Below are 14,459 nucleotides of genomic sequence, written 5' to 3'. Positions count from 1 at the left end.
GGTGAGCACAGTGGGAGTTTTCCTCTCTCCTCAGAGCAACCTGCATACTGAACCCCTTATCCCAACCTCACCTCAGAGCAGGGTTATAGCCCCTCTGAGCCCCAACCTCCACCCCATGCCTAGGCTTACCCCGCAGAGCATGAACCAATGGGAATTATTTTCCTTTGTTACACCAGTCAACTATTTCTGTTCTTGGGCACATAAGCTCTACAACTGTGCATCAAATGACACATGGTGTAAGATGAAATATTGACCTGCTGCACCTTGGGATTTTTCCAGTCTTTTAAACTATTATGAACAGTTGATCCATGTGGCTATCCTATTTCAGATGGTGGTGATCCCCAAAAAATCATGCAGTTAAGCCAAAGAGCGACATTCTTGCTGGTACAATCTTAGCTGAAGTCAATAGGAAGAGGACACATTATTCCAAATCTTCCATAGAATAACTTTATGTAGCTTTTATTCAAATCTGTATTTCGGCCAGGGCCTGCAACACCCAAGACTACTAATCTCAACACGCTATTTCATTTTGGTCTGGATGGCTTTGCTTGACTCAATTTGGAGAAATACACATGATTTACAGTCTCCATGACTTATACCTACCTACCTAGTGATCCAGATGTCTTATTTACATAATTATTTGAGAAATGCCAATAAAACTGGATTAAAGTAAAAACTCAAAATGGTTTGCTTGAGATTTAAGGATTAGCACAATTTCAGAAGGTTTTGGAAAATTTTGATTGTACCCAAAGTGACCTTCAGCATACGTTCCACAAAAAAAGGACAAGGAAAACTACTTAAGGATCTCTTCCTCCAACGTCCAAGCATTTTGTAGGGCGTGGAGACTCAATACTCACCACCAAAATATTCTGTTTGTTCTCCTTGCATAATTTAAACCCAACCCTAAAGCACCTAACATTGTGCAGCCAAGATACTGCTCTTTATAAGCAAGGGAAAAATACTGGTGTAGTAGTAATTTATTTGGACAAAAGAATGCTTAGAAGACCAGTTGACAGAAAAAAGAAATGATGAGAACATAAAGGGCCCATTTACAATTCCTTTGTTTTCTTAGTCTCGTCTCAAAGTTCAGCCTCGTGCCTTATGTTCAAAAGGGCCAACTCATGGCAAACACACAAAAACACGGCAAAAACCAATTGGCTGACCTAGTCACCAGCAGGGAGCAGCTGTCGTTGTCCCAGGCTATTTACAGTGCCAGTCAGACCCCTGATGTTCCAGGGGTTTTGTTTTCTTTGTTATACACTATAATGTGATACAAACAGACTGCAGTAGATTGACTGACTTAACTGGCTCTTTCGCATAAAAAGCAACAAGAGGCTTTAGAACTCTAGGGAGCTGGCTGACAGCAAATACAAAAACAGCATCCCCACATACAACCTGACAGTGACAAGATCACTTAATTAACCAGCAGGGCTTGCTTTATTTACTTTAAAAAGGCTCCCATCCACATCATCTTAAAGTGCATGTGGATTTTTTTTTTTAAAAAAGGTTGAGGTGTCATCCTTTGAGAGCTTCATAGCTCGTTTTATTCAGTGTCTATCTCCTAGCCCACATGGCTGATTTCAGCACCAGCAGAAGTCCTTGTTTATGACCACGTATCAGAGAGGGAGCAAACGTCTGGAAAAGCATGAACTCCTTGGTCTTTCTGTTTCACTAACTTTTGGGCTCTTGCCAGCATAAGAGAATGCTGAATCTGGTGCAAAGGCAGAACGCAAATATTGGGAGCATTTTATTAAAAGAAAAAGAAAAAGAATATAGCAGCCCCTGAATTCCTCAGGACCAAACTTACTCTCCCATCTCAAACACTTTTTGTACATGATGATTTGGAAGGACAACAAATAATTTCTTTAAAAGCTCAATAGTTACAGAATTGAAATGAAAAAATTATATAGGACATGTACTATTCCATCAAGCTGAGGAGAAGATGATTGGAGTAGAAAATGAACTAATGTGACAAAATTGTTATTCCGGGTAAAAATAGTAAATATTTGTATATAGTGGTAGTGTAACTCAGGCCTGCTTGATATAGCACTTTTGTCCCACTATAGTGGTGGTTAGACCAAGCAAGAGATTGATGAGCCTGCTGTAGCTTTAGCTCAGACAGATGTCTCTTAATTCCTGAAGTAACATTAACTAACAATCAGAGACTTGATTCTGGCCAATGATGACTGGGGTGTACTGGCACTGCAGTAGCCCCAATTTATATCTAAATTTGAGACTAATATTTTCACAGATGACCTTTAAGTCTCCTAAAAATCCATGAGTTTACTTGAATGGTGTTGAAAAATTGCTATATCTCAAAAGGGAAGTTAGTGATCAAAATACAAGGCCACATGAGCAGGGGATTCCCACATTCAACAAAAAAGTTTCATAACATTTTATGGCTCCTGTTTTATGCACACACATTGGCTCCTACGAGGAGCCAAATCAAACTGGTATCTCCCACTTGGGATAGGTCTCAACCAGTTTCTGGCATCCACTGCAGTTTGGGGGATCATTAAATTACTTGATGTGAAATGTAGATCTACAATTTAATTCAAAGCCAATTCTGTGAGTGATTGAAAAGCTTTTCTCTTCCCACCAAGGGAAGTTGTTTCAAGAAAAGGTATTACCTCACCTACCCTGTCAAAACCAATGAGAAAGCCATTTCCCCATATGCAGAAGGACTGGGCCTATCTTTCTAGCCAGAACATTTGCAGGCAGCTCAAGTATGTGGCAGAAGATAAACGATTAACAGTATTTAGGTACAATTCAGATTCAGTAAGTAGAAGCCCTGCCCTTGGTAACTGCAGAAATTTATGTTGTGCGCCTTAGTTGCTCTCTGCTGGCATTCTCAGAGGCTCCCAAAGGTTCTGCCCTGAGAGAAGATCCTGGTTTAAAATCTGACATTTCAAAATACTCTAAAATTCTCAAACACACACTAAAATTTTACTTTAGTGAAGTATGGTCAAGGAAAATACATTAAATATAGACAATATGAAAAAAACTCAGTGAGACGTAGGCAACTTGTTTAATTTTAATCATGCGACCTTGCTCCACAGCCTTTTGCTTAACAAGGAGCGCAATAAAAGAAAGGTCACCAGCTGCAACGCTCACCCTCAGCATAATCTGTATTCTGAGCATCAAAATACACGTATTAGAGAACCCTATTCTAAAGGCTGACTTAAGGCCCTCATTGACTAAATATAGTGCCAGGGTAAAGTAAAACCTATGTTTGTAATGAGAAACAAACTTTTGACTTTCTACAATTCATCCCATATACACTTACCAGTTTCACCTCTCAGAGAGCTATTGCTTCTGAAAATGGAAGTCTAAAGGAAGTGTCACACAACAGAACAACAGTCCTTTTTAAAAGATGCATCAAACCTCATAACGATAATATTCCCACACACCATTATGCAAGAGAATCAAGTAGTGAACAAATATATAAGAATGCTCTAATTTAGCAGTCTACAAAAATGGATCACCACCATTAAAATGGAAATCCTGGTGTAACCTTAATCCCGGTAGCAGTACCACTTCCACTACAATAATGCTGTGCCACATATAGGCTGAAATAGGGTTAGTGATACAAGTTGGCGTCATTGTCTTCCTCAGATACATCTGTCTCTTCCCTCTTTAAAAAGCCATATTCCATATTAACTGAAAGGATAGAGCGCTAGGATGCCCGAGGGGGCATTACTGAAAAAAAGGACAGAACTGACGTTATAAGACAGGACTGGTATGTATCATAACTATTCCCTTGTTCATCAAGGGATAAGAACAGGTGCACCCAATGTTGTGCAAGGATATAAGACGCTGTCAATTTTAACTGTGTTTTAAGGGCAAACAGCATTACTACAGGTTGAACTTCTCTCATCTGGCACTTTCAGGACTGGATTGCTGCCAGATGAGAGAAATTGCTGGACTGCAGGTGGTCCATATTGTCTAGCACATTACCAACACTTCCACTGCTTAGTGGGCTCTTAGAAGACATTTAGGAGGCAATGTGCAGTTGAACCCTGCCACCCACCTCCCCAGAACACAGCCAGGACTGGTGACTGGAAAAACTTTATGGGACCATGGGAAACTTGGTCATGCCCACAATAAGTGGTTCTCCAGATAACTCAAATCATGATGGAGTACAGATGTTACTGGACAAGAGAGTTCCTGATTAGAGAGGTTCAACCTGTATTCAAAATTTAGATTATGAAGTATCGGAGGGGTAGCCGTGTTAGTCTGGATCTGTAAACAGCAACGAAGGGTCCTGTGGTAACTTATCGACTAACAGAAGAGTTTTGAGCATGAGCTTTCGTGAGCACAAACTCACTTCATCAGATGCTGGTCAGATGATGGTCATCAGATGAAGTGAGTCTGTGCTCATGAAAGCTCATGCTCAAAACTTTTCTGTTAGATTTTAAGACGACCATTTAAGACTATTACTAGTTATTGCTCATGAAAAGCAAGGCATCACTTCAATTATCGTAAAAAAACCTGCTATTCAATCTAAGATGACATTCTGAACACACCTAGAGTCAAATAGTTCAACAAAACTGCAGTTTAATTTCAGAAAATGTGTTAAAATATATATTTTATACATCAATTTCTGACACTGTGTTAGTATACACAAATGATGGTCTCTCTTGAAACTATTTATGAAATGTACATTTTTAATTTAAATACTCAATATACACTGCACTTAATCTGCATGTTGCATTTATTAAATACATTAAAATCTGCAATGTAACAAAACGTTTTTTCTCATACGAAATTCAAAACACCATTTTAAATGAACAAAAGATGGCTCACTTCATTTTTTTAAACTAGTGCATAGCGCACTAGTTCAGCTCCACCAACACCAGCTGTTCTTTCTTTTTTATTTGACATTGTTCACAGACTATTACATATTACAATAAGAGTGTTGGATAAAAACATGAGGTACGAAAGTGGTTTAAAGATTATAGGTCATGCAGATCATGCTAGACAGCAAAGAAAATTGTGAATGAGAAAAAACACTAAATAAAAATACATAAAGAATGTGCATTATAAAATAAACTCAATTACACAGCTTTGCTTCTTTGGTTACAAAGTAGGTTGAACAATTTCACAGCTTTTTATTCCCATCCCCCCCAAAAAAAAAAAAATCATACGAAATGTCAAAAAAGCAGAGGAATCATGGCAATTTCTCTCTATTAGAAAGTAGAAACAGAAATGAGCAAAGTTTTCTTCATCAAAATAGCCCATCAATTAATTATTATATCACAATAACTGGTGACTACCTGTACAGATGCACTAAGGTCTTCATACTTACACTCTATACAAAATTTACATTCAAGCTGGGTCTTGACTACCGTCAATAAATACCAACAGGTAAATTGCCATTAGTGTTAGAAATATGCCAGGATTCTTTTGTTCAATTATTGCCTAAACATTTTATCTATTAAACGCAATCCCATCTATCAATTTTACTGATACTTACATTTATTTAAAAAAAAAATTAAAAAAAAGTTCTGTGACATTGTTCATGTACATTATGAAAATAGCAGCCCTGTAATAAATAAAACAAATAAATGAAACTAATGTAGGCAAATGTTATACTTAAAGAACAGTGGCTCTTAAGATGAATTGTTACTTCTTACATGAGATTGCAAGGCTCAAAAGTAATCCATGGGTAAGAGAAACCTTGGAGAGCCAAAGCTCTGAAAGACCCCACTCATGCGCACCAAGTAAATGCATACATTTTGCATTAACTCCTTCTACCATTTCCCTTGTGCACTGATGACATAACTGGACACCAACTGCGTTGTATGACATCTCAAAGTGAGGGAAAGCTCTTGTAGAATGATTGTCTAATACTGAAAAGGCCAAAACACACAACTGAAGCATGGCTACTTGCTTTCATATAAAGTGGAAAGAACACCAGTGGCACACAAGGACAGATTGCTTTCAGTTTTTTCTTAATGAGGAAAGAAAAGCTTTATGCTGAAGAAACATTCGGCTGCTGTGGAGGTTGCATTGGCTGAGGAGGCTGTGCTATCGCTGTCTGCAGTTGTGATGTGCTACTAGGATTGGCCTGTTGAGTTGAGAGTTGGGATAACTGATCATTGTTTGAAAGAGATTTTAACAGTGCATTTTCTCGTTCAAGTAAAGAGTTTCTTTCAATTAATTCTTTTATTTGTTCCTTCAGGACTTCCACTTCTTCTCTGACTGCATACATCAAATGGCTTTTCACCAGATCCTGTGAACAGAAAGTCAGTAGTTACACAAACTGAAACAGCAGTTTGCAGTACAACTCTATCTTGCTCTCTCCCCTAAAATGTTGATACAGGTTGAACCTCTCTCATCCGACACCCTCAGAACCTGACCAGTGCCAAACTAGAGAATTTGCCCAACTGTGGGAAGTCAGTAGTGTCTAGCAGCATTACCAACACTTCCACTGCTTACTGGGCTCTTAAACTTTTAAGGGTAACAGAGCCAGGACTGGTGGTTGTAAACAAACTTTTTGAGACCACAGGAAACTTAGTCATACCCATGATAAATGGCCATCCAGCTAACTAAAATGCTGGATTACAGATGCTGCCAGATGAGTGTGCACGCTAGGACTAGAGAGTTTCAACCTGTATGATTTCACTTATTCAGTTAATGTAGATCTGGTTCTCATTAAACACTAGAAAAATATTTATCACACAAAAACTCACTTGAACAAGTTAAAATAGCACCTCAGAAAGTTGCTGTACAAGGTCTCCCATCTGACAGGCCCTAGATCTTTGCATGTTACATAGGTTCTACTGAATGAAAGAGGAGACGAACAAACACTTTCATTTGTATTAACGCTGCAAGGTCTTTTCTGTTCCACGGGAACTATAGCTTTTGCAGCATTAGAACAACTTAGCTACATCTCACATATTATAATGCCCCCCAAATACTGTATAATAAAAAAAGGCTGTGTTTTGGTTTGGCATCATAACAAAACCTAAACAGCATAAGTGTCAGAGTTAGATTTTAATTGTTTCTTTAAACATTAAGTAACCAAGGAAAAATTTTAAAAGTCTGCTAAGTCTTCAGTCTCTCTACATTGAATCCAAAATTTTGTTTAATCCTTTCAGGTTGTTTAAAAACCATAGGTAAAGGTTTTGGATCAAATGTAAAACCAATCCTGTATTTGTTACCGCTCTATAGTCTAGGAAAATAATGGAATGTAAGAATCAGACCTGAAGGGAGGAGAACAGACAGACATCACATTCATGTCTAGTATGCAATACTAGCTGATGATACTCAGTTTTCTTCTAGAAATCTGCATTCTAACCCCCCCCGCCCCCCAGAAAAAAAGCACACCTGGATAGAAAATGAACATTGAACAATTTCATCTGACAGTTTAACTGCTGATCCTATAGGAATTGGAATCTGTTTTCTACTTACCATTGCCTGTTCTATTTTGTTGTCAATGGCTACAACGCTTGCACCAGACGCACTGTTTAAAAACAAAAAAAGTTCAGTGGATATTAGATTACCCTTACTTGACTAAACATTGAATCCACTTGTATATACAAATCTGCGAACAGTTGTGTCATAAGACAGACCTTGAACACATGTTCTTTTGCTGAGAGCCTTTGCATCCTTTGTAGAAGTTCTTAACTGTCTTGGATAATTGCAGCTCTGAAAATATATTGCCACCCCCCATTCAAGCTTCTTCAGTTTAGCAACTATAAAACAACCTCCTTACACCCATACCTATGGACATCTATGATTACCAGCCATTGATCTAGATAAGTTAGTTTAATTTCCCTTCCTCATTATCCACACGCTCATTTAGTGAAAGAGATCATATAATAGAATCCCTCTCACATAATTAGCAAGTTTGCACTTATTTCCTATGTTAATATGAAAAAAAAAAAAACCCTGTAGTAATAATATTTCTCCTCAGCATTTACTTAATGACTGCCAGAAGAGGAACTGTATAATCAGGAGCGTTCTTATGGCTTTGTATTATAGAGTGCCAATAGTCAATGGGATGATAAAAGGTATATTCAAAATTTGGTAATCCCACAAATGTGTTAATTTACCCCCAGGCTGTGTCTACAAATGCCCCCTTGTTAAGTAGGCAGTTTAGAAGATGCTAATGGAGGTACTGACATGAATATGCAGTGCCTCATTAGCATAGTGGCAGTGGCATGCAATTCAAAAATGCCATTTTCTGAACACACGCTGCCCATGTAGATAGGAGCCTTTCAAAATGACCCCCCACTCCCAGACTCCAAAAGCCTCTTCTTCCTAAAACATTCGAAGTCCAGGGGTCCTTTCAAGGCCCCCCCGTCTACACAGGCAGCATGTGTTCCGAAAGCGGCATTTTTGAATCACGTGCCACCCCCATTATGCGGCAGGCCATATTCCTGTCAGTGCCTCATTAGCATCTTCCAAACTACCTCATTAACATGCCCCTCCAAAAGTAGGGGGCAGATGTAGACACACATCCACAGAACTGCGGATGCCCCCTTCAGTAAGGTAACTAGAATCCTACTGTAGGCAATTTAATTAAGCCCCATTTAAATCCTCACTGCTATGGGGCATGTTTCTCCAATGCCAAATGATAACTGTTTTAGCAAAGCATGTTTCAGATCATCAGAACAAGACAGCAAATGCCTCAATGTATTTTAAGAACAGTGTTTTGACGACTTAGGATGACAAATATTTATGTTTTCAGATATTCTTCTTATTAAAATTTTTATCAAAACTAAGAATTTTACAACACTGGTTCAATGTCTTGCTAACTTACAAGCTTCCCTGAATTCCTAGTGTACTGTGTATGTCCTTCCTCAAAATAAGAATGGCCAAAGCTAGCTTCCTTTTTGGTTACAATTCAAACATGTCTCTTTTCTGTAACTAACTAAAGCAGTTTAACACACTAGCCTTCCACAAAAATTAAATTTAAAAAAGTGATTGCTCTTCAAGTATTGTTACTAATCAGCTACAGGTTGTATCTCCCTGGTCCAGCACACTCAGGGCCTTGGTGGTCCTGAATGAAGGATTTTTATGGATCGGGGGAGGTTAACGCCCCTCTACCAGCCGCGCCTCCCCCCCCCCCCCCCCGTCCCTCTGGTCGCAGTGCCTCACTGGGGTGGGGTAAGCTGCTGGGCGATGCCGCCTTCAGCCCAGGCTCATTGTCCTCCTGTGGGGCTGGCCAGCCAGTTGCCCTCTGCTCCAGCTCTCATTTGGGAACATCCCTCTCCTTGCTGGGTGAGGGATGTCGCCTGATGAGAGAAAGCCAGTTTTTGGAGGCGTAACTTGCAGAACACATCCAAAGTGCAAGTTCTCAAGCTGAGGACAAGTATAACCATCGGATTTTACACATTTTTGGGAGTAGGGAGAAGTGGAGGAAAGTAGAAGTACAGAGTAAACACTTTCATTTTTTTAAAAAATGAAATGTGTTTGCAGAAAAAACTGATCACAATGCATATGATCATGCCACATTCTTCAGAATTAAGACTTTTAAATCCAAAAAACCCTCAAGACTTATTCTGAATACTGAAGATTAAAACAGTCCCGTTGCGTTAATCTGTTTCAGTAAGACAGCTTTACCTATCAGGGTGCAGATCTGTCTGTACAGTCATTTGCAGAACTAAGACCCTTGAAATTAGAATTTAACTCTGCCAGCCAGGAGTAAGACTGAACCAGTATGCTCCAGTACAGTATAAAAGCCCATCTCTGATGCAGCACAGCTTTTACTGTAGCTATCTGGCATTTGTGTAACTGGCACCTGCCAGGGCCAATGGCAAAAGCTCAAATAACCACCACATGTGATTATCCTGCAATCCCCACTCCTCAGGAGTGCTGGATAAAGTGTGTAATACCTCAAGTTTTCTTCTTTTAAAAAGAAAAAAAGAAAGTCTCTAAATAGGGCTGAGAAGAAACTACCTAAATGTGAGCTTGATGTAAGTGATGAGCACCTCTTTTTCCTCTGCCTTCCACAAGGACTTCTTTAACACATTAATTTTGAAGAATGTCCAAGTGCCGCCCTGCCCAGAGAATGACTAGATCTTCTTGCCTTTTAGTTACATCAATATTCTGAATAGATTCTAGGGATGAAGGCTAGCTAAGGCCACATGAAGTACCCTGAATTCAAATGGAGCAACACACTGAAATGCCATTTCATTACATCACCTGAAGTTTTTAGAAGTGACAAAATCAGATTAGCAAAGAGCTTTCGTTCAGAGGGGAGTATGGAAGACTGAAGGATGTCATGGACAGAAGATTACGGAAAATGCAATAAACATGAGAGAAGACTACAACCCTGAATGTAATGGTTCAAGCACAGATAATTCAAAGGCTAACAAAATTCATATAAAATTTATTGAGTCTTTAAGTTGTAATAAGATTAAAGGACAAATAGACAACTAACAACCATCTCTTTTTGAATCCAACAGGACAACTCCCACTTGATTTCAACAGTATCAAGATTGGCCCTCTGATGCTTTATGGCAATTCACTACCTCCTTCCCTATATTTCCATTCTCCCATGTTGAGCCACCCTTCAAAATGGCAAGGTTTCGAATTTGGGTCAGTTCACTGGAACTCCATTCTTCCCTCTAAAAAGCCACAGTCACAAAAAAAACCCCACCACATTCAACTCCCTTTAAAAAAAACAAAAACAAAAACAACAACAACAACAAAAAACCACACACACCACCAAATTCAGAATTTCTTAGAAACTGGGAGTTACAGCTATTCTAACAGCCCTCTATAATGCTGCTGAAGCACAACAAATCAGAAGTGAATTGTATTACTGAAAAGAGTAGTTTTAAAAGGGTAACTGGACTTATTTTTATGCAAAATTGACATTTTCTAATGTCAATTTACAGGAAAAATTATGAAATGCTCCCCCACCTTAAGTTATTCTTTAAGAAATAACTTTCCTTGGCAGTTCTCACAATGTTGATCTCAAACACTCAAAAGCCATGACTCAGCTCCCCATCAACACAGCAAGATTGGCTTAAAAGCTTTTTAAAAAGAAATGCATAAGGGTTCTGTTCATAAGCCGCCTGCTTTGAGGCTATATTGGTGAACTTTCGTAATATAGGCAAGATTATTTGCAGTCACATTCACTAGAAACTTACAGTGGTGAAAAACAAAAGCTGACAGTGCTATGGGAATTCTGCACTTTTGCCATGGCTCCAAATGCAAATTGCAGAATTTCCAAATGACTAAAGTAGAGGCTCTCAGTCTCCTAAACCTCAGCTGGTAGAACCAAGACTGGTACCAAAGGCAGTGAGAAGCACCACCTCACTCAGTTCCATTTCAGCTTCTAGATACTACTCCACATAAAACATGCAGTCTGTTCATCATCAGAATCTTTTCAGCAGCCTTACTGTCACAGTCAGAGAGAGGAAGCCTCCATTTTTTTCCTCAAGTGTTCATGGCATTTAATAGACCAGCATATGAAGAGATAAGCATTAAACATACACAGGCAGGAAGTTGAGAGACTAACAATAGTTATTGCTCTGACCTCTTATGTTGTATGAAGGAGAAGGTCAGGACAGAGAAAGGGGAAACAAAGTTGTCTCTAACCTTTAGGCACTTACTAACAAAAGGAGTACCCAAATCAGATATACTGGAGTTGCTATAGGACAGTGTTTCTCAACCAGGGGTGTGGGTACCCTTGAGGGTACACCAAGTTCTTCCAGAGGTACTTTACTTTTAAAAAAGAGAGAGAGAGAGAGAGAGAAAGAAATGCTGCTATAGGATACTGTTTGTAGCTTTCTACTTCCCAGTAGCTGGTGCGGAGGAGCTAGGATTCTTTCATCAGGGCATTTCCTTCCTGTCAAATAAGGATTTGACTGGTGGCATTTCTCCTTCAGTTTATTTTTTAAAATTAGCTTCTGGGCTAGCAGGATTAGTAGTCTGGACTGAAGGTTTCAAATTTTTCAAGATCTGCTCACACTTACGACCACACAGTCATCTGAATAATTTATATACACGAACTTCAAAACAATATCTACCGAAGTACAAAGCTACAAACACTCTCATGCTGGCATAACCTGTGTACTGCTAGAAAATACAATTTTATGCTGAGCACAAAAGAGTCAAAGTTTGTTTCACTACAACCATAACATTAGCAAAGACTTATTTCATACCAGTGTCCAGTAAATCTTGTACTTCCATACCCTGAGCAACATAGTAGCTACATGCTAGTGTTCCACCCTATGAGCTAAAGATGTGGCAAAAGAAAGGCCACCTATCCTTCATAATGAACAGTTCTCTGGGAGGTGTGTTCCCTATTTGAATTCCACTGTACATTGTGCAGGTGCTTCATGCATACTACAGTATTTTTGCTAAAAAAGTAGCCAGGCATATTTTATTTGGAAGATGTACAGAAATGACGTTTCCAAGCGCTTAAATAGACACAAGGTTGTTTGTGGATGTGCAAACACTGCAGAAGCTGTTATACTGCTGCCCAATTTAAATACTATTTAAAGTGAATATACCGAAGTGGGGGGGGGGGGGGAAAGAGATCTAAAATTTCCAAGGAACCATAACCCCCATCCATGTTACAATGGATCATCGGCATGTTTAGAAACATCCTAGATGAACTGCTGCAGTTATGTGTTTTAACTACAGGATTAGATGGAAGTATAACAGCATGAAATATCAACAAGCTTCTACAACACTGCCGAAGTACTAGAAAAAGTATAAATATACCTAATGGATACTACACTTTTATTCAGAACAGAAACAGTCACAGAACTAGCATCTTTGAGAGCATAACAATGCCAACAAGTGTCATCTCTGGTAGAGTTTAAGTGCACATTTATGGTTAATAGCGTATTCTAGAGATTACAACAAAATTAGAAAGATATTGTTCAAGAGAATAGGAAGCTGAAGCAAACATGGAGGAAGTAAGGAAGCATCCCAATAAAGCAAGTTCTGAAAGAATGGAATTGAAGAGAAGAGAGGAAAGATAAAAATATTACAAATTAAGAAATAATTGGGGATTTTGAAATTAGAATCTCTTATATTTAAGTTTCTTGGATGGTTACTGTCAGCAGAATCCTGAAAGATGTTTACATATCCATTAAAATCTTAGCAGGTCTCTGCTTATTTAAATTTAACCTTAAAGTGGATTAAATCACTACACCATTTACGATTATTTGGTGTTATGGTTTCATATTTTTAGAAATGCTCCACACATGTTACCATCCAGATTGATTTAAGTTTTTTTTTTTGGTCTCAGTAAAAAATCATGCTCTGGCAAAGTTTGTTGGCAATCAGTACTTTGAAATTTGGACATAAAATGGTTCATGGTATAAGAAATTCAGTTTCATGTTCATAAAGCAGTGTTTAGTTTCAAAGGTTGCTACTATGATAAGTTTGAAAGCTACAAATTGCTTCACTTCCATGAATTTAAGTCTCAGACATATTGCTATGTATCAGTTTTATTTCACCTTTAAAAAAGGCTACAAAAGTCAGCGATCCGATAGTTAAACCAACTTCAAGCTCCACCTTATGCATACCCAGAGGTATTGATTAACTGTAAGATCTATTTCCTTAGGAATTATATGATTACTGCAAATCATCAGAAGCTGGAGGGAACCCACATGGATTTAGACATTTTCTGAATGTCTTCTCATGTGAAACGCAGCATTGTGAAATTGGGAATAACGGTCACATGTTTTTGGGCTAGTTAACCTTCCCACCACCACAGCCTTGCCTGTCCCTAAAAATTGAGTAAGACTTCCAACTGGGAGAGGAAATCAGAAAAGCTGCCCTGAGGTTAGCAGGGAACATTCCTGGATGTACGGTAACGGATGGTTCAAACTGCTTTCAAGTTGCCAGCAATGGCCAGTCTCTCTCCAGAAGGCAGCCAAGGCCTGTCAAAGCGCTGTGGATAAGCAAAACTCTTACCTCACCCAAACATGCACTGCATTTAGGCAACTGTGCAATACTGGGTGATGTGGAGGGATCCTAACAATGAATCTTTTTTATTAAGCTATTCATCTCTTTTGACGTCAGACTGTTCGAATTACAGTCCACACAGATAGGTCCAACATTCTGCTTATGACTCCTGTAAAGTTACCACTTTTATTTGTGATCCAGAATAGATTCTAGATCTGATCCTGAATTTAAATTTATGCACAGGAAAACTGACTGACTGTCATACGCACAATAGAGTAATTACTCCACTATTGCCATGGCCATCAGTTTCTCCACATTAAAAAGTCATTAGTGATTGAGGACAATTCTGTAGTGTCATTCAAGGATAGACATCAAGATAAGTTTAGTTTTGGGTAATTCACTATACAACAGTTATGTGCACACGCGCGCACGCAAACACACTTTGAGGAATAATATGCTTAATTACATTCAAATTAACAAGAGGTGCTGATAGCTCACTAGGGGATAAATTTTAAATAGAGCTACTCAAAACCAACTATGTTAATATTTTGAGAACGTTCTGGCAAGCATAAGGT

General features: G+C 38.7%; 1 protein-coding gene across 1 annotated transcript in view; it reads right to left on the bottom strand.

Annotated features, from left to right (window-relative positions):
- Positions 1–4,556: 4,556 nt before the first annotated feature.
- TSC22D2 (TSC22 domain family member 2) overlaps positions 4,557–14,459 on the bottom strand; it is a 41,111-nt gene continuing 31,208 nt past the window's right edge. Inside the window, exons 2-3 of the mRNA XM_075004444.1 lie at positions 7,417–7,468; positions 4,557–6,235 (exon numbers count right to left, since the gene is read on the bottom strand). Coding sequence (XP_074860545.1) covers positions 5,975–6,235; positions 7,417–7,468 — 313 coding nt within the window. The 3' untranslated portion in view covers positions 4,557–5,974. The remainder of the gene's footprint in view (positions 6,236–7,416; positions 7,469–14,459) is intronic.

This window comes from Carettochelys insculpta, chromosome 10, assembly GCF_033958435.1.
Source record: "Carettochelys insculpta isolate YL-2023 chromosome 10, ASM3395843v1, whole genome shotgun sequence".
Classification (NCBI taxonomy): domain Eukaryota; kingdom Metazoa; phylum Chordata; order Testudines; family Carettochelyidae; genus Carettochelys; species Carettochelys insculpta.
Note: the sequence above shows the minus strand (reverse complement) of the source record. Positions and strands in the feature narration are given on the sequence as shown.